General features: G+C 35.3%; 1 protein-coding gene across 2 annotated transcripts in view; it reads left to right on the top strand.

Moving 5' to 3' along the window:
* Positions 1-19,892, top strand: part of Prkg2 (protein kinase cGMP-dependent 2) — a 101,538-nt gene that overhangs the window by 45,165 nt on the left and 36,481 nt on the right. Inside the window, exons 7-14 of one of the 2 annotated variants that reach the window (XM_046458525.2) lie at positions 174-251; positions 2,049-2,143; positions 4,901-4,969; positions 8,993-9,091; positions 10,652-10,718; positions 12,653-12,789; positions 14,349-14,438; positions 16,432-16,573. In XM_046458525.2, coding sequence (XP_046314481.2) covers positions 174-251; positions 2,049-2,143; positions 4,901-4,969; positions 8,993-9,091; positions 10,652-10,718; positions 12,653-12,789; positions 14,349-14,438; positions 16,432-16,573 — 777 coding nt within the window. Of the gene's footprint in view, positions 1-173; positions 252-2,048; positions 2,144-4,900; positions 4,970-8,992; positions 9,092-10,651; positions 10,806-12,652; positions 12,790-14,348; positions 14,439-16,431; positions 16,574-19,892 lie in introns of both variants that reach the window. The other variant, XM_046458543.2, reaches the window with a different exon arrangement.

Here is a 19,892-nt window from a genome sequence, read left to right as displayed (position 1 = left end):
CTCTTGTACAGTTTATAATGGCGATGTAAGAAAAACAGATACGGTAGGCCAAAATTTAGAGAAACAGGTGTGGAGACTCATTTCAGAAACCCAAAGAGTCCTGTTTCCCTGTGTCTTCCTTCAGTTGTAATTTCTGCTGGACCTCACATCCTCTTTCTTTCTCATTCCAATAGGAATACTACGACAAAGGCGATTACATCATTAGAGAGGGCGAGGAAGGGAGTACCTTTTTCATTTTGGCAAAAGGAAAGGTAAATATTAATTAAAGCTTACTTAAAATAAATTTTTTAAAAATTAATCATTTTGCCATAAATGCAGCAATATTCTGTACTGCAGCATAAGATAGTCTACATTGAATGCATTTGGCGCTTCCTCCAAAAGAATCTTCGGGGGTCTGCCTGAGGGCTGGGTTTGAAGGTGGGTGCCACAGGAAACTTACGATGGGTTCCAGGTGAGATAGTCTCCTTTTAGTGACCTTATGCAGGTCACTTGACTTTCTTTGGATCTTGATTCCTGGTGTACAGTAGCTGGATGGTTTCTGAGGTTGTTTCTAGCTATGAGTATGTGATTCTCAATCAGCTCCAGGGTCCAAGAACAGGGCTAGAACATTTTTCTAACAGATGTGACAGGTGGCAAGTGGAGGGGAATGAGCTCAGCAGCTGGGGGTGGCAGTGGTCAGGCATTAAACTATAGAACCAATAAACTTGGAACTTAAATTTGTATGCAGTAGCTGAAATTGACTTAGATGCTGATGAAAATTTTATTTTTATTTACTTTTTTATTTATATAATTGTGGATTTAAATTTATTTTTATTTATATATTTTATAATTTTATATTGTTGATTTATAATATTTATATAATTTTATTTATATATTACATATAAAATAGGTATTTTTCTTTACCTAACTCTGAATAGATAAACTGTTGTCAGTTGTTCCTATGCTGACTCTTAAGGTTTGTCAGAGACAAAAAGCATTTATGAAATACTGAAGGAATCAAATCTCTTGAGCCCCTGTGTCTGTCAGATATTTTGTGTATGTTCCCTCTTCCATGAAAGAGAGAATCGGGCACTGCCTTTTGTAAACTGGTTTGTGGGTGAACTTTGAACTGGGCCCCCAATGAAGAAAAAACATGAACAAAATAGTTTCAAACCTCTTATTCGTCAACAGTGAGAACCACATCTTAACTACTTCTCCCCTACTTGGACCTATGCTATGAAAGAATTATTGCTAATTAACATGTTGTACTTACTATCATTATTTTTAATTTTTTAAATTTATTGTAACATACATGAGTGTCAATCAAAAATTCTAATCAGCATGAAACAACATTTATTACTGTGTTGAATTAAAATAATTCTAGCCACAGATATGAAATATTAAAGTTTTGTTTGGCTGTGCTAGAGGGTTTTTACAGTTTCCTGGGCCATGGGTTCACTTGGAGATGCCCACAGAAGCTGTGAACCATTTCCAACCCACATTTTGTGTCCAGTTTTAGTAGGTACATAGGATTTGGCAAATCTGTGGACTCCTGACTTAGGACTCCTGATATTCAACCTTATTCGTTTTTTGTTTGTTTTTGTTGTTGTTTGTTTTGGTGGTACTGGGGATTGAACCCAGAGCCTCATGCATGTTAGGCAAGTGATCTACTATTGAGCTACATTCTCAGTCCTCAACTTTATTCTTGATTAATTTGTCAATTCTTTTTAAGCTTTCTGGAGTAACAAAAGTTCCCACAGGACCATTATTATTTCCTTTGAGAATGTCTTGGAAGGAATAACTAGATTCACTTTCAAAAATTAACTTTAGGAGGTAGGGTTTAAGTGGAGAATCTTCTTCTTTCAGAGGGTAGTCCTTTGTGTTAAACCACAGGATCACTCATATCCATCAAAATGAGCTGAGTGTAGTTAATTGTCTTACTACTGTAAAATTAAAGGAAAATCTTATCTTTTCCCCCTCATTTATCAAGTTTATCTAGGTCTGGAGAGTTTGCTGGAATGGATGTGTCTGATTCTCCCCCTCCTTTTTAATCGATTAACATTATTTAGGTTAAAGTCACTCAGAGTACTGAGGGCCACGATCAACCACAGCTGATTAAAACACTGCAAAAAGGAGAATACTTTGGGGAAAAAGCTCTGATCAGGTGAGCCCATGAATCTATATGCCATACCTACATACAATGCTTAGACTGTTTTCTATGTGAAACTAGTCATTTGAAGTTGTCCAATTGAGCCACCAAATTAATGGCCTCAGATATTCAGGAATTAAACAAAAATGTTAAACTGCCTTCTAAAATTATCAGCTCATTTTGCAAGTCTTTGAGCAACTCAAAATAGTGCATTTGAGATTTCTACCTGAACCTTCAGTCTTTGAGACATAAGTTGGTTTACTCTTGATATGATTTATGGAAGAAATATTTTTAATGGTTAATCGAATGACTTGGATACTATGTACTTCCTAAAACTCATAAAACCTCATGACTAAAGAAATATATTTTCCTAAATGTAAATAACTTCATAAAACCTCAAAGTTTGGGCAACATGATGTTTTGGAATTACATGTTTTTAAGTGAATATTTGGAATTACTGGGGAATCACTTAAAATTTATGTTATGACTTAATGCTTTTATTTCAAATTGGTGTTTGAAGGAATGGAATAGTATTTCTGTTCATTTACCTTCTTAATTTTGGTTTATAAATCCCCAGTTCTACTGATTTGTATGACAGATTTTACATAATTACAGAGCAAAGGAAGATATTACCTGAAGATAAATCTCATCATGAAGATTTTTTAAAAGAAAACCCAAGTATTAAAGCTTAATAAATTAGGTTATAGCTATTATGTAAGCAACTTAAAAGTAGAATTTAAAGCCAAGCTAAATTTTTCTTTCCCATTTTCTTGCTGGTAATGAACTTGATTCCCTAATAGGGAAATTATCTTTCTTTTGTGCACTATCATAATGTAATATCATTATCTAAGACTTCAATGTATTTGTTTTCAGCATTTATAGGCTATTTTGTCTCATACTTCTAAGCAAAATAGCTTAAAGCTTGAAAGTTCAAAGGCCTTTATAAATGTAGTATGGAGACAAAATAGTTCTTGAAAGGAAATGTGTCATCTATTTTTGTAAGACCTGGAGTGATTTATGCTATATGTTGTAGCCAGCCAATTATAGTGTTTTTCTATGGACAATATGGGAATTTATGTTTACTATGGACTCACAACTTACCAAGGTATTTGAAAGCATAAAGTTAAAACCAATGGGAAGGAAAGTGGAGACAAACATTATAACATTTTTGTGGGTTGCTGCTGACTGACTCAATTTTCCTTTTATTCTGTATATTTCCACAAGTTGACATTTAAAAGTCCCAGAAGTTCTTTCAGAATTTCGTATGCAAATATAAATCCATGACACTTACACAGTACTACGAAAGAAATATGAGTGTGTTTATGAACATTAATATTTGTAAAGTGTTTGCAGAGACTATTCTCAGTGCCAATGATGACACCAACGTGTGAAAGGAACACGATATCTCTTTCTCAGAACTCAGAGATCAAATAGCTGGTCCACAATCCAAGTTCGTGTCTGTGTCTGTTCTGTTTCTATATCTACCTGGCTCTGTCTCTACTACCTCTTTCTCTGCCTTCACTACCTCTATCTCTATCTCCACTACCTCTATCTCTATCTCCATCATCTCTCTTTATCTCTGTCTAAATCACATTCATACAAGTTGAGCAGAAACTGTCCTGCCTTTGACTTCAAAGTTCATGAAACTCAAGTGTCTTTACTGATGTCTTCTTTTTTTTTTGGGGGGGGGGGGTTATTTTTTTATTATTATTTTTTAAATTTTTATTGTTGGTTGTTCAAAACATTACATAGTTCTTGATATATCATATTTTCTCATAAAGATCCTTTAAAGGGATCTTGGTGGGATGGAAGATATGTCAGAATGTCTTTGGATATCAGCTAGGCAGAGGGCACTTCTTTGGAATGGTAGAGAGGGGCTGCCCAAGTTTTCTGTGTCCTACCACTAAGAAAGGTGAAGGAGATTTGTACAATACTATATTTGATGAAGTTGACAGGAGCAGTCCTAGTAAGGTATTCTACCATTTGCTGCTACTGGTAGGACATCTTATAAATCTCTGAGCACTGGGTTCCATGTGGGAGAACCTGTTTTCATTTTCTTTAATTTATAATGAATAGAGGGAGGAAAGAAATAAAAATAAATCTCTGAAGAATATTTGCCTGATGCTTAACAAGTTGATATTCATTAGAAAATTAAACTTACCATCAGGTCATATATGACTACTCATCATATCTAAGATATTGATTGTAAGGTATTACCTACTCTATTATGCACCATTAAGAAAGACGATACTGCTAATTATCCTATGACTCATCATTGATTTTCATATATAAATTGATTTCAGAGATTTTAATGGATTTTAATGTATAAATACACATTTTCATGATCTGATACTGAAAACAATTTTCTTGGGTTTTATTTTTGATGGTTTTCCCAATAAGTTTCTTTGATCAGTTCATTTCTGTTTTGCTTCCTTATTAATTAGTCTTCTTTGATCAGGGGAGAGCTCTTTTAGTTTAGCTATCACAAAGCTCAGAATGATATTCCACATGCCCTTGCAGTCAGCAATTCCTCTACATTCTCAGTGCAATTATCTTCTCCTCTGCATTCCTTGTGTAGATGACCTTTATTGGGATACATTTTAAATTCTTGTGGTTTTTCTTTTGGAACGGGATTGAGTATAAATTAAAATGTTTTTTCAAAAGTATAGTTTTGGGAAGATGCTTTCATACAAAGTAGCAGATTTCCTAATCAAATTGGTGGTTTTAATTTCTAACTGCAGTGGAAACTGACTTTCCTGCTTTTGTCTGCAGTGATGATGTCAGGTCAGCTAACATTATTGCTGAAGAAAATGATGTCGCTTGCCTGGTTATAGATCGAGAGTGAGTATCCTCATGTTTGAGAAGGCAGACTACTGCCACCTTTGAAGACTTGGCCTTCCCTTACTCCCAGGGCGGATCTGTTTTCTCATTCATCACCACTCGGAAATGCTAGCCAGTCCTCAGCTGCAAGTACATTCTATTAAAATTCATGAGAAGGAACAGGGCCTTCTGATCTGAATGTGTCTGTGGCAGTGGCAGATGCTGGCAGGCTAAATATTTTGTGTGCAGAGTTTGTACATAAATATCAGCAATTGACTGATTTAAATTCTGCATCTCCCAAAGAAATAAGTTTATTAGTGTTCTTATGGATGTTTTCCATACAACGTAGTGAACAATTTTGTGATTTATTTCTAAAATGCCTTTAGCAGTCAAAAACAGTTTTGAATAAATCCTCTCTCAATGTATAAAATAGTCATTAGCTATTTATATTTCCAAACAAATTTTAGTCATTTGTAAGCAATGTGTATCAATATTGATGTCTAAATATCTTGGATTATTTTTCAGAATAAGTTTTATTTTGTTTCACTCACTTCAAATCATACTTTATCCTGGCATCTTGGATCTCTCATTAACCATTTAAATATTTACTGATTAATTACAAGATACACTAAAGGAAATTCTAATATAGTAGAGCTAGATCATTATCCAAATAAAGTCATTGTGTAGTCAAAGAAATAGGTCAGACTCACATGAAATATTAACAAAAAACAGTAAATTTACAAGAGGCATATAGCCAACTTCTGATTGAATACAGCATTTATTGAACATAGAATCATAAAAATGTAGAGCTGGGAAGAACTTAAGAATGTTTAGAAACCTTTTTATCATGGAAATTTACAAACATTAAAAAATAGAATGGCATCAGAACTCTACAATTCAAGTTCAACAGTTATCAGTTCATATCTTATCTATACTCTTCACCACTCTGTGACATCTCCACACCATTTTTAAGCAAATTCCAAATATAAAATTGTTGCAAAAAATTGGGGGCACCTCTAAAAGCCAAGTATTGACTACAATAATATTAACATGTCTAAATAGTGACTATAATTTACATGGAATTATTTCAATTCTTTCCCTTACAGATAAGAAAAGCAAATCCAAAGTAGGTTAAAGAATTGTACCAACAATGCCATCTGTGACTGAGCAGGGGTTACTGCCCAGGTTTCCAGATTCATCTCAACTTTCTTTCTCCAGCACATTTGGCTCTCATAGCACCTGCTCAGAAAGAAAAGCAGTCCCTATGCAGTCAAATAGTTAAGAATTTATTTTATTTTTTTAAATATGGAAATGGAGCATAAAGAAATAATAGGATTTTTCTTAGCAAAGAAGAAATTTAAAATTCACCCCAGGTGAAGTAAAACTCCAGAGCAAAGGCAGACAGCTAGGAAGTGAAAAGTGTGTTCAGATAGCACTCTTTGAATGCCAACTCTTAAACGGAAAATGATTTGGTATATTGTCCTAATAATACATTGTTTTGTTTGAGTTCCTTAAAAATATGTGCATGTGCTGAATAGCAATAGCTGTATGGAATAAATGCTCTAAAATGTTAGCACAACAAAATCTGAAAGAAAGGAAGGACTTCTTTCCTTCATTATAATCTCATGTACCACACATGTATGTAATATCTTTTAATCCATGAAAAACATGCATTGACATTATATATTTTACAAATTACTTGCAAGCTTATAATTTTAGGATGTTTACTTTACATATATCATTGAGAGTCTATAACATACACTTGGCATAATGAAAGATAAAAAATTACATGGATTTACTCTGTGGGTGAGAGATGTTGACTATCTGGTATCGCTAGTTTCACCTATAACCTGGTTTTCTTGGGACAGTTAGGGTTATCCCAACATATTTATTATTGGTATCTCATTTCATTCTGGAAAGTATTTCAGTTTGGATAATAAATGTTAGGATCATCTTAGCTATGATTTGGAGTAGATTAAGACCCCACAACACTCCCATAGTCCACTGTTTTTACCCAAATCATACCATTATTCACACTTTGTTTTACTTACCATCTCTTGCTACTCTTTTGTAAGCTTCACGAATACAGAAACATGTAACTGCATTGCTGCTGCAGTTCCAGCATCTGATGTAGTCCTTGGCATGTGGGAAGTGCTCACCAGGTGGTGGCTCAATAGAGGGCATCATCCTTGCGATGAGATGCAGGCACGGAAAGTCTATGGATTCTTATTCTTTCCTTCCTAGTCCATGGTTTTAATACATGATTAGAATGATTATAGTGCAAGAAGAATTAGAATTTGAGGGTTTCCTGTTTTTAAAGTGTGATAAACCGTGAAATAACCCTGCTTTAAGATCTCTAAACAAATGGAAGGTGTATGGTGACACCACCATCATTAATTTTTGAGATAAATCCCAAAGGAGTTGGTTAGTTACTGTAACATCTGAATGAGTACAGGCTGTTTGTAAGTTACAGCTATAATGTTGCAGCTCTTGAAAGAGTGGTTTAAGATTAGGTAGGAAAGAACCTTTAGGAACCCATGACCCCAGTGTCACAACATGAAAAAAATAAGATTTGTTTATAACAATAGTCTAGTGGCAAGCAAAAAATTGGTAAAGGAAGAGTAAATTAAAGGAAAACAAAGTACAAGAAATATTTCCTTTATTTTATTGTTTCTTTATATATGACAGTAGAGTCCATTTTGATATAATTGTACAAGCATAAAATATATCTTATTGTAATTAAGACCCAGTCTTATGGATGTACATGATGGTGAGAGTCACTATGCTGTATTCATATATTCACATAGGAAAGTTATGTCAGAGGACTGGGGATATAGTTCAGTTGGTAGAGTGCTTGCCTCCAAACACAGGGCCCTGAGTTCAATCCCCAGCACAAGAAAGGGAAGGGAAGGGAAGGGAAGGGAAGGGAAGGGAGAAGTGTCAGATTCTTAACATTTCCTTTTTGTTTGAAAATTTCAATTATTAAGGAAGTTAGAAATTCCATAGCAATATTATTTTATGTCCCATTACTGTACATCAACAAAGGTCAGTTTATAGTAAAGGGTAGAAGAGAGTGGGGAGTACATCTGAGGAGAGGAATGAAAAATACCCATTCCAGTGTGTAACACATATTGACAAATGGAAATATTGATTGGCTGTCAGCAAAATGTGTACAGAGGCATTAAGTTGTGACACTGTATTATTGAGGTGTTACTGGTTTATTAGTTTTAGGTATGTTGAGGCCCATTTTATTCTTTTTATTCTATTGTGTACCAGACACTTAAAATGATACCACAATGGTGAAAGTGGGGTCTCTATCCTAATAATCACAAATCAAGGCAGATTGTTAGATACGGTATAGGGAAACTTTGGAAGGACATTCAATAAAACTATCCTTTCTCTTGTGAGGAAGGGGTTTCATTTTTCTCACAGACAGTGGAGTACGTAAGAATTTCTAAAGACCGTGAACTGGGACAGGGAGATTAGGTCAGGCACAGGACAAGGCTGTGGTCTATGAAGGATGAGTGAGGTCAACCAGATGAGCCTCAGACAGAGAACTATGAAATTCAGGTAAAAAGAAATTATGAAGGAATGCAAAATGGGGAGAATTATCAGAGACAAAGAACAAATAAATTTTGCCTTCGATTTTAAATTGTTACTTAATTAAGCAAAAGTATTAAAATCTGTAACCCCTATAAGCTATTGATTCAATAAACAGATCATGTAAGCTGTTTCTTCTCCACTGTCTTAAAACAAATGAAAAACTACTTGTTGGCAAACTAGAACTGCAAAGCAGAAAACAATAGAAATGCTGTCTCTTCTCACTGGTAGCCTCTTTAGCTTGCATGAACTCAAAAGCTCAGTTATAGAGCTTTCAGTAACTAGGCCACATGTTACAACAATGTTAATATTCCATAAATTATTGAAAAACAATTGACTCCATGGGTAACTATATACATATTCTTGCATGAGTTTAAGAAGAATGTCAAGTTACTTTGGTACTATTTTGCTTTATTTTATTCTATTTTATTTTATGTTATTCAGAACATTCAATCAAACTGTTGGGACATTTGAAGAACTCCAAAAATACCTGGAAGGGTATGTGGCGAACCTGAACCGTGATGATGAGAAAAGACATGCCAAGTAAGTGGGGGAACATCCTCCCAAGAGAGATCTGACTTGTTGGGAAGTCAGTAGATAAAGAAGAAGACATGGGAGTTCGATTGCCTACACAGTAAACAGTTAATGTGCCTTCACTAGAAACTTCTGGGGAGCTCTTTTTAATAATTCTTCCACAAACAAGATACTAGAATGTCACTAGAATGATGATTAGTTAAGTCTCTGAATAGTCAGCAGCTTTATTTTGCACAATGAATAGAAATTTTAGGGAGAAATTTCCTGGTAAAGGGAATTCTTTACGATGGTAACATCTCAAAAGGACATTTATACTAGATTACAGGTAAAGAGTAGGGTCATAGTTTATGTTTTTCAAAACGTAAGGGAGCTATTGCCTAGATAATTATATGTATGGAGGAGGAGTTGGGTAATAGGGATGTAGTAATAGGGATGAATTAATATTATTTGATAGAAAATCTACATTTTTAAATGATTTGTTGTTTTGTTTTTTGCTAAAACACTTCTTATGTTTCTTTGTTTATTTTTTGCTGTGTTGGGGATTGAACCCAGGGCCTCATGCATGCTAGGCAAGCTCTCTACCATTGAGCTGTACCCTCACCCCTTAAAACATTTTTTGAGTGAAAGCTTAAGCATATGTGCAGTAGATAGTGCTATTGAAACTGTATATTCAAAATTTCTAGAAGGCCGAGGTTGAGTTAAATTAGAGCATTCAATCAGTACCTAACAAGATTTTTTTTTTTTGCAAGGAATGCATTTGCAGTTTTTACACCAAAGGCCTATTGTACTAACAGCTTATGAATATATAACTGAGAGCAGTAAGTCTTAATTGAGGCATAAAATGGTTGTTTCCACAATTCTTAAGACATAAAGTGAGAAATGTACTTTTCACATTTCAAAAATCAATTTTTCTGGGTAAGCCATGGAAACTTCAATATCTGACAAAAGGAGCAAACTATGGCCAAGATCCTCAGTGTGGCATTGTCCTATATGTGCAACAAAGAGAATGGTTCTGTGGTTTTATTGCCTTCTATTCACTCCTTTTCTGGGTTGTTAATAGTTTTATTGTGGTATGTTTTAAATGCTATTCACTTTTATTTATTTATTTATTTTTGGTACTGGGAATTGAACTTGGGGGATTGAACCACTGAGCCACTTCCCCAATTTTCTTTTCTTTCTTTCTTTTTACTTTTTAATGAGACAGAGTCTCATGAAGTTGCTGAGGCTGGCCTGTAACTTGAGATCTTCCTGCCTCAGTCTCCCTAGTCACGGGGATTGCAGGCAAGTGACACTATGTCTGGCTAAAATTCATCAATTTTACCTTGATGATTCAATTCTGTTTTTGTCTATTTCTTGTTTTGTGCATATGAGGGTTTTTGGTTTGTATGTTCCATTGTTTTTCTTCCCAGATGTACCTGAATCTGATCCTATCAAAGTTGAGATAGCCTTCGAAGCAACCATAGGCAGTGTTGCGGGCAGTTGTAAGACTATTTAAGAGTGGAATTTATGAGAGGCATGGTGCCTGCCTGACTAAGGGTATGTGTGTAAAGTTTCACTTCTTTTGTTCAGGCGGTCCATGTCTAACTGGAAGCTGTCCAAAGCACTCTCTCTGGAGATGATTCAGCTGAAGGAGAAGGTGGCCAGATTTTCCTCATCATCCCCCTTCCAGAACCTTGAGATTATTGCAACACTGGGCGTTGGTGGGTTCGGAAGAGTTGAGCTTGTAAGGGGTTTACGTTTCAAGCATCTGAGAGAAGCCTGTTGACTTTTTTTGTTTTATATTCCAGCTTATCTCTGAGGATCATGTGAATTATTATTGCTATCTTAAATTTTGTTTTGAGCTGAAATTGAGAAAGTAAAATTTTGAATCTGCATATGGTATAGTGGCAGGTCTGTCTTAGTAACTTGTAGTAATGAGCTGTTATTTCCAGCTTCTTACATCAGATCCTTTAGTGAATTTGGTCTTGATGGTAATTATTGGAGAATGTACTAAGTAAGCATTCCCAAAGGCTGTAAAATGTAAAAACTGTATTTCCTAATGGCAAAATATGTATATATAGATATATATATAACCACAACACATGAGCTCTCTATACACAAAGGAAGAGAAGAATGTGTCCTGCAGAAATGCTATAGAAATGTGATCTTTAATATTATGGTTAGATCCCTTAGACAACTCCACTACCGTGTCTGTATTTGGCTTTCATTATCTTATTTTGGGTTGCCCCAAATTTTCCATCAGAAAAAAAGGAAATAAGATGAATGCAAAATGATGTTTGAAGAGCAGCCTTCTGCAGTGCTGAACAAACAGCTGGAAACTTACATCCTGATTTCAGTTGTGTCCTCCATATCACCACCTCTATGTGCTTAATAATCATCCTCCAAGTTGTAGAATAACAACAGATCTGGTATTCTGAGGAAACTGTAGAATGGAAATCTGTGACCTTTTTGGTTACATATGATTCCGAGCTCTTGGCAATTACCAAGCCCATCAGAATTTTAACAATGTACTGTGTATTGACATCTGGGTACTGTGCTGATGATGTCTCTGTCTGCCAGTTGGCCCTGGGCATGAACAGATCTGAAATCCTGCCAGGGACCCTGGATAACACACTTCACACCCAGTTCATACCTCATCTCTGACGAATGAGAGGGGAAATTGGTTTCTGAACAGAGGAAGAATATTCATGATGTCTCTTATGTCATATGAAGAGACAAGGGCAATATCCATCTGTAGTGTATTTTCCACCAAAGATCATGGCAAAAGGATTAAATTAGCAATGCTGAGATGTGTTTCCTCAGATAACAATTATTGAAGCAGTATTTCCCCCTGATTTAAAAGTTATAGGCAGTACCAATGGTAAACACAATAAAATATGGGAAGAAGCCATTTCTGTACAACCTCGTTACTTGTCCAGTATAGACCGTTTATGAAGTGTTAAACCTATCAGGAAAAATGTTTATTTTAAAATTTAGACTTTCCTCTTAAGGGAAAAGATTGATTTTATACCTAGAGTGGCACTTTCCAATAGACATTTCTATGATGATGGAAACGTCCTATATCTGTGCCATCCAGTCAGGTAGCCAGTAGGTGTATGTGGCGTTGAACTTTTGAAATGTGGCTATTGCAACTGAAGAACTGAAATTAAAATTTTAATTAATTTAAATTTAAATAACCTCATGTGATTACTAGCTACTGTACTGAATGGTGCAAATAGAGAACATGATTAAATTTGTTTTCCTTGGAAAATCAAAGAAATAAATATTAAGAAATAGGAATTTTTGGCCATTCTGGTCCAGGTTTTTTCTGTTACATGATCAAAAACAATTGATATCTAAAGATTAAGACTTCTAACCATGTTTTCTTACTTCAATACAAAATTTTAGAATCAGATATATGAACTACTTGAGAAATTGTGATGAAACTGAGTCCTAGAGACCTAAGTGGCTAAAAGCTTCCATTCTCTTTAAATGTGAAACAGGTTTAACTCTCAGTAATTATCATGTTTTAAACAGATATGGCAAATTATTGTTAAGTCAATGTTGAGGATTTTTCTATTTATTACATAGGTTAAAGTAAAAAATGAGAATGTTGCTTTTGCTATGAAGTGTATAAGGAAAAAGCACATAGTTGACACTAAGCAACAGGAGCACATCTACTCAGAGAAGAGGATTTTGGAAGAGCTGTGTTCTCCGTTCATTGTGAAGTAAGTGAGCCTTTGATCTCCCAGGACTTGGAGTTTTAGGCTCTTCTTTCGAATGTTTCCATATAAGAGGTCAGAAAGAAAAGGAGGAGACATTACTCTGAATTAGCCAATGAAATCTTGGATCAGAGTTTCCAGTTGTTTTTATTCTTACAAAAGCATGTTGTTTGTGTGTGTGAATACAAAATTACTGCAGAGTAACTTGAACTGATTATTTTATCCAGACCTATTGTAGAATTTGGAAATAGGGAATCAAGATGCTATAAGAAACCCCTCAGAGGGTGTTCTGATGTTGAATTTCTGTAGGAAGGGCACCGGAAGTTACCAAAGGAGAACATATCCTGGCCCTCAAATGCCTATGTGCCAAAGGAACCATTTTCTGATAGTTATTCTTTTTTCTGTAGCTATCCTCAGTGTTTGGAGGGGAATTTAAAATTATTCTAGGCCATAGCTCTCTTTACTTGTGAATTCATGGGTTAGTGATATTAAGCGAATTTATATTTTCTCTAAATGCCCCAAACTGTAGTTTTTGTGATTTCTGGGTGATAGACAGTGTCCGTATAATGAAGACAATTTGTACTTTTTGATCAAATACCCTGAGAAGATCTTTCTATTTATCCATATCCCTAGACCCATTTTTGCAAGGCTAAAAATTAAGTCTGAACTCAGGTAATATTAACAAAAATCATCCAATTACCTTTTATTATGCTCCCAGAATGCCCCTTTAAAATTAATATTTCACTAATGACCTATGATGACCAGCTTCAGGGAATGGATTAAGTTGTATTAAGTTTTTCATTTCTAGATCTTTGTGATATACCTGGCAAATAATAGGGCAATAATAATATACTAAGAATAAATATAAATGACAACATTTGTATAGTGAGAGATTAACATGCACCTCTTCTAAGCCAAAAATATAGGAGGAGGAAGTAGAAGAATCACAACATTTCCTTCACTGGTCCTTTAGGAGGATCAAATGAATATGAATAATTTTCAGTAAATATTTATCATCAACAATATATACAAATAATATATAGTCAAATGAATATATAATCTCTCTCTCTCTCTCTCTCTCTACATATATATATATATATATATAGATAGATAGATATAGATATAGATATAGATACAGATATAATTTTTTTCACTGAAAACCAGAGATCTGAGACTGCATAACTAATATGTGTCTGATCTGGGATTTTAGCCTGAGCCTCTTGGTTGAGCTCACTCTCTGAACCGCTTTGCTAGGTCTGCAGAATAATGAGCTGCTTTATTAAGAGGTATAGTCTTGCAGAGTAGATAAAACTTTTACAGTGAAATGGAAGACATTTCCTCTGTGGGCAGAGGGAAAGCAGTCTGAGTAAAGGGATCCATGAGCAAAAGCACAGCAGTAGGAAAGATGAAAGAAGCTTTGGCTAGAAGCCCAGTGTAGCTGCAGGACATTCGTATGGAGATGAGGGTCATCATTCAAAATGTTATTGAAGATAGTCTTAAGCGACTTTAAAGAGCTTTAAAAGCTATATTTCTAATCATAACCATGTTTTTATCTGTCTTTGCAGATTATATCGTACTTTTAAGGACAATAAATATGTGTACATGCTTCTGGAGGCCTGCTTAGGTGGGGAGCTATGGAGTATATTAAGGGACAGGTAATGAACAAGCATTATAAGCAAGAGCTTTCTTTACTCATGTCAGTCTAGGGATGTTGGATTTAGGAACATTTAAAGAGGCACAGAGGAAATGATTTGGAAATTATTATAAGAAAATGTTATCGCTTGATAAAGTATAGTAGGAATAGTCTATTAGCTGACATTGCAGTCATGTCATATGCACCCTGTGAAGTAGTCAGTTTTAGGCAGTAAAGAATCCCAGAGACGGAGAACTATCCAAGGTCTCATGGTGAGTACAGGGCAGAATCAGGGCATAAACTCAGATGTTTCTGATTCCCAAACTTAAAGAAATGGGGCCTGGTAGGGAGTCGTTAAGACCTCACAGAAAAAAAAAAAAAACAGTGTAAGATGTCAACAAAGGTTCAATTTTACTAAAGAGGTGGTTTCATGCACTCAAACCACAGATACATACTAAGCACCACCTCTGTAGAAGACTCCATAGCAGACAGTATGGAACTTTTCTAGATGATATAGAGTTTCTATCATAAAGAATAAAAAGTATTAACTGTTTTTCTGACACATCAAGAGTTCATTTGGGAAATTATATGATTTTTAAAACGTTTCATAAATATGAACACTAAATAGTAACAAAGAGGTTTGGCAAATTGTAATTAAATAGCAAATGAGTTTTGTAGACTGTCAGCTCAGAGGCGGGGAGGGAGAGAAATGCATGATGACAGAGGAAGGTTTTGAATTAAATTCTAAAGATGACAAAATCTTGGAAAGTCAGAGCAGCAGGAAAATACAAAGTAGAAAAGTTGACTTGGTACTAGGTCTCCTTATAGTTAATGAACAGAATTTCAGTAGGAAATAAGGGTAGTGAAAGAAAATGGAAAGGTAGGCTGGCATTAGATTGTGGAGGTTACTGCCCAGCAGACATTCTGACAGCCTTACCTGGGCCGTGGACCCCAACCCCGGCTACACTTACAATCATATGGGGGAACTTTTACAAGGAAAAATGCTGGGCCATAATGCCAGATGTTATGATTTCATTTCATCTGGGATGGTATCCAGTAATTTTTTTTTCATGCTTGTTAGACAATTCTAGTGTACATTCATGACTGAGAATCGCTGACCTTGGAACATATATTGTTGGATGGATTGGGGAAAACCTGGAAGGATGAGGAAACTTTAATGATGCTGCTGCAAAAACATTAGTCTTTGCTTCAACAGTGGAATATATATAGAAAATCTAAACCTACTTATGAAAGAGAGTTCCTACAACCTGTTAAGTACCATGCTCAATCCTAAAACCAACATTACTAATTAAGGAGTAAGCCCATTTTACTGCATAGATTCTGCATCTTAGAACAGTTAAACAACTTGCTCAAGGTATAGTGAGCAAAGGAAACAGGAATCAAATCCATTTTCTCTCACCCCAAAGCCATAGTCTTCTGATATACTAGGGGGTGAATCACCACCATGTTTAAAAAGATTCAGAGTATAATTTTGCTTCTCACTATGCTGGTACAAGGTAACTCTACTAAAAGATTGAGAGACATCAAACAAGAAGAGTTATGGCCCCTTTCTACCTGGGTTAGTATTGTGTGCTGTACCCACAGGAAATTAAAGTGACCACTTGAGCCATTCTTTAGTCAAGCAATAAATTGCTGAAGTCTCTTTTAAGCTCTCCACTGAGATAGTTGCATTTTCTCCAGAGTGTTCCACAGAGATCTAAAGAACTCGTTGTTTCCTTGGTTTTCTATTTTATATGTTCATGTATGATTATCAGAAACAAGTGCTTGGATAAAGATATTTTAACTTTAGTAAAGTTGTTTAGTTTGCCTCAAGTAACCTTCTCAATTTCTTTATCACCAGTAAACATCCTAATTTTATTGACAGTATAAAATACATTTTGATATTGACACAAAATATTTATATTACATATTTGTACTAATATAATAATTGAGACCTAGAACAGTAGAAAGGACATGTGTCCAGGATACTGAGAATGAAAATTATTTCATTGCAGAGGCAGCTTTGATGAAGCCACCTCCAAATTCTGTGTCGCTTGTGTGACAGAGGCATTTGATTACCTGCATCGACTAGGTATCATCTACAGAGACCTGAAGCCAGAAAACTTAATTCTAGATGCTGAGGGTTACCTGAAATTGGTAAGATAAGTTCTTTCATTTACAGAGTCACATGAGATATTTACAGAACAAAGTTGTGTTACAATTGCAATTTTCTTTTTAATTTTGGTACAGCTATTATTTTCACTATGGGGGATATGGCCTTTGAAGTTGGCACACTTAGTACTGGGAACACTGTTATGAGTACATTCTCTTTGTCCTGTGAATTTAATGTTCAACCATATTTATGACTCCTACTGAAGATTCTCATAATAGAATGCCCTTAATATTGTATTTTATTAGTATTTTTAAAATAATTTAACTAGGTTTTAATTTATTCATATAAGGACTGGCTATAAGAAATAATGAAAGAAGATAGTATATCACTTCTGCTCCAGGACACCTGCTGTCTATATAAGGAGAAAAGATAAACATAACTGTTGGTAGTCATTTTGAAATCTTTCCAGGCAATTCTAATGGGCAACCAGGATTGAAATCCTGTTAGACTACAGGCTTCTGAGGACAGAGACTCCCTTGCTGTCCATCTTTGTGGCCCATTGATGTCTAACAGGAACTTCCTTATATGTTACAGTAAAGAATAAAAGAAAAGTGAAACTGCTTTCAGTGAGAAACTACAATACATCTGGGTGGTGGTAACTGAGGAGAAGCCAAGGCACTTTGGACCTAAGAAGGAAACCCCACAGGGTGGGGAACCAAGGCTGAAGTTTTCTAGGTCTTGATAGTCTCTCAAAGACATTCAAACCATCTCTGAATATTAACAAAGATATCAAAAGTCACCCACCCGAGACCTTTTATATAAGGAAATAATAACATTATTTACTGAGCAGTTATATGTGTAAAGATACTATACTAACCTTTGACAATTAATCTGTTAACAATCTGTGAGACAAGCTTTATCACCAATACGTTATAGTTGTGAAATTCAGCCATAGGAATTAATTTTGTTATGTGTGATGGCGACACCATCTCTCCCCATGGTGAAGGAGGAAAAGAGAAGCCCTTTCATGTGATATTTGGCTGACTTCCAAGAGATATTTTGATCTAGTCAGGTTTTATTTTATCCATGAAAGACAGCTTTGAGAACTGGTGAGGTACTAACACAAGGCTTCAATCATTCTTATTTGTGATTCCTTCATTGGTTGTATCTCCTACAGCTCTTTAAGAAAAAGCTTTGGAGTATCCTAGAAGTAAAACCATCACAGGGCTTGAAGGCTCTTGTCCTTCTCAGAGCTGTTTTACAACAAAAATTGGTAGCATAATCAGTATTTATAATAATGAGTCTGTTCACCATTGTGTCCATTCTGCTAATTCATTTGCCAATGACCTAAACAAAGAGTAAGAACTAAAGCCTGCAGAGGTTAAAGAGTAAATGTTGAATGTTTCCATTTCTAGCTATATATTAATCTAGATATCCTGAAATCCTCTTTCTACAAAATGTCTTGATGAGTGGTGTTTAATAAGCTTTAATAAGTCTGAAAATACTAGGTGAGACATGGAAAGCAATGTTCCAACTGCATGATTGTTCACAGCACAGCATGGGAGTTCCCTGGGGCTGGCAATAGTGGGTGGTGGAGATCCAACACTGAAGCTGCCATCTTGTGTGCACCAGCAGCCTTGGGTCGCCTAGAGGTTTGATTTTAGTAGCTGTGTCTTCTGGGAACAGCAGACTAAGCTTTGGACCTGGGCAATGTGGGAAAGTTGAATCAGAGAACATTGTATAGAGCCAGGAATCACACAGATTAAACTCTAAGAGAAAAAGAAAATAAGAAACAAATATCAAATTTACAAAGACAGAGTACATGCAAGGAAACATGCTTTTCTCATTATTGGCTCTTGGTAGAGGCACAGGAAGGGTCTCGTCTAAGAATTCTTGGCCACAGGCTAGTCTTAATGGAGAGATTGGGGTCCAGTCTTCAAGGATGGAAAAATCCAAGTAAGAATCTAAATGAAAATAGATCCAGGTTGGTGGCATGCCCAAGTCCCAAGAACCAGTGTATATTCTCTTTGGAAGAATATACTTTTAACTCCAGTCACAAAGAACTCTTGTAGATAAAGTTCCAGGGAACATGAGCTCACATTTTAAAAATAATAAAATAAATGTATAAGGAGGAAAAAAGCTACCATGAGCATTAATTTTCCGAAACAAAAAGAGCAGAAGGAAACACATGAACTCCTCCTATATTGGAGTAACTAGGTACAGAATGTACAACGAATACATCTGATGTGTCTTGAAAATAAGAGTGGGATAAAAAATGAGTGAGGAGCAGATGTTTCCAAAAAAATATCCAACAGGTTTTTGGGGAAAAAAAACTAGCAAGTAAAGCATCTATTAATAAATTAAGAGTATAATAATTGAAATTAAATGTGCAATGGAAATTTTCATTAATGGTTGAATAGTTTGCACTGCACTGTCCTCTTGGTGAGATTAATTATGCATATAAACATGTATGAAGGCATTGGAGAACAATAAAAAGTAGATAATCAGACCTTGAAAAGGGGCAACACACTAGGTGAGATCCACAGTTAAACAATTTATAGCCAGGCTTGGTGCACAAGCCTATAATCCCAGCAGCTCAGGAGGCTGAGGCAGGAGGACAGAGAGTTCAAAGCCAGGCTCAGCAAAAGTGAAGCGCTAAGCAACTCAGTGAGACCCTGTTTCTTGTTTTTGTTTTTGTTTTTTAAATACAAAATAGGGCTGGGGATGTGGCTCAGAAATCTGAGAAGCCGGTTTTCAGAAATGGAGTTTTTTCTGAAATTCCCATGAAAATTCAGAATGTTTAGAAGTGTCAATAACTACTTTGTAAAATAATAAAATTGAAGAATTTATATTATCTGATATGAAGCCTTACTATAAATATAAAGCTGTAGTAATCAAAACACTATGGTACTGGTATAAAGATAGACAGATAACTCAGTCTAGTAGAATAATGTCCAGAGATAGATACACATAGTCAGCAAAAGAGGATATGTTAGTGTCTTCAGAAGGCATTGCTGAAACAACTGTAAAGCCGTAATAGCAAAAAAAAAAAAAAAAAAGAAAGAAAGAAAAAGAAAATGACCTGATTGTACCTCTTACTATATGTAAAAATTATTTCAAGATTGTTCATAGACCTATAAACCATTTAGAAAGTAAACATAATATGTATTTTCAAAACTTGGGATAAGCCGAGATTTCCTAGAACACAAATAATATTAATCTTAAAAGAAAAAAAAAGATGAATTGAATTTCATTAAAATTAAAAATTTCTAGCTGGGTGCAGTGGCACATGCCTGTAATCCCAGCAAGTTGTGAGGCTGAGGCAGGAGGATCACAAGTTTGAAATCAGCCTTAACAAACCTA

Source organism: Marmota monax, unplaced genomic scaffold, assembly GCF_021218885.2.
Source record: "Marmota monax isolate L192 unplaced genomic scaffold, Marmota_monax_Labrador192_F-V1.1 WCK01_AAM20220418_F8-fsc00112, whole genome shotgun sequence".
Taxonomy (NCBI): Eukaryota; Metazoa; Chordata; class Mammalia; order Rodentia; family Sciuridae; genus Marmota; species Marmota monax.
The sequence above is the reverse complement of the archived record's forward strand: the minus strand, read 5'-3'. Positions and strand labels throughout refer to the sequence as shown.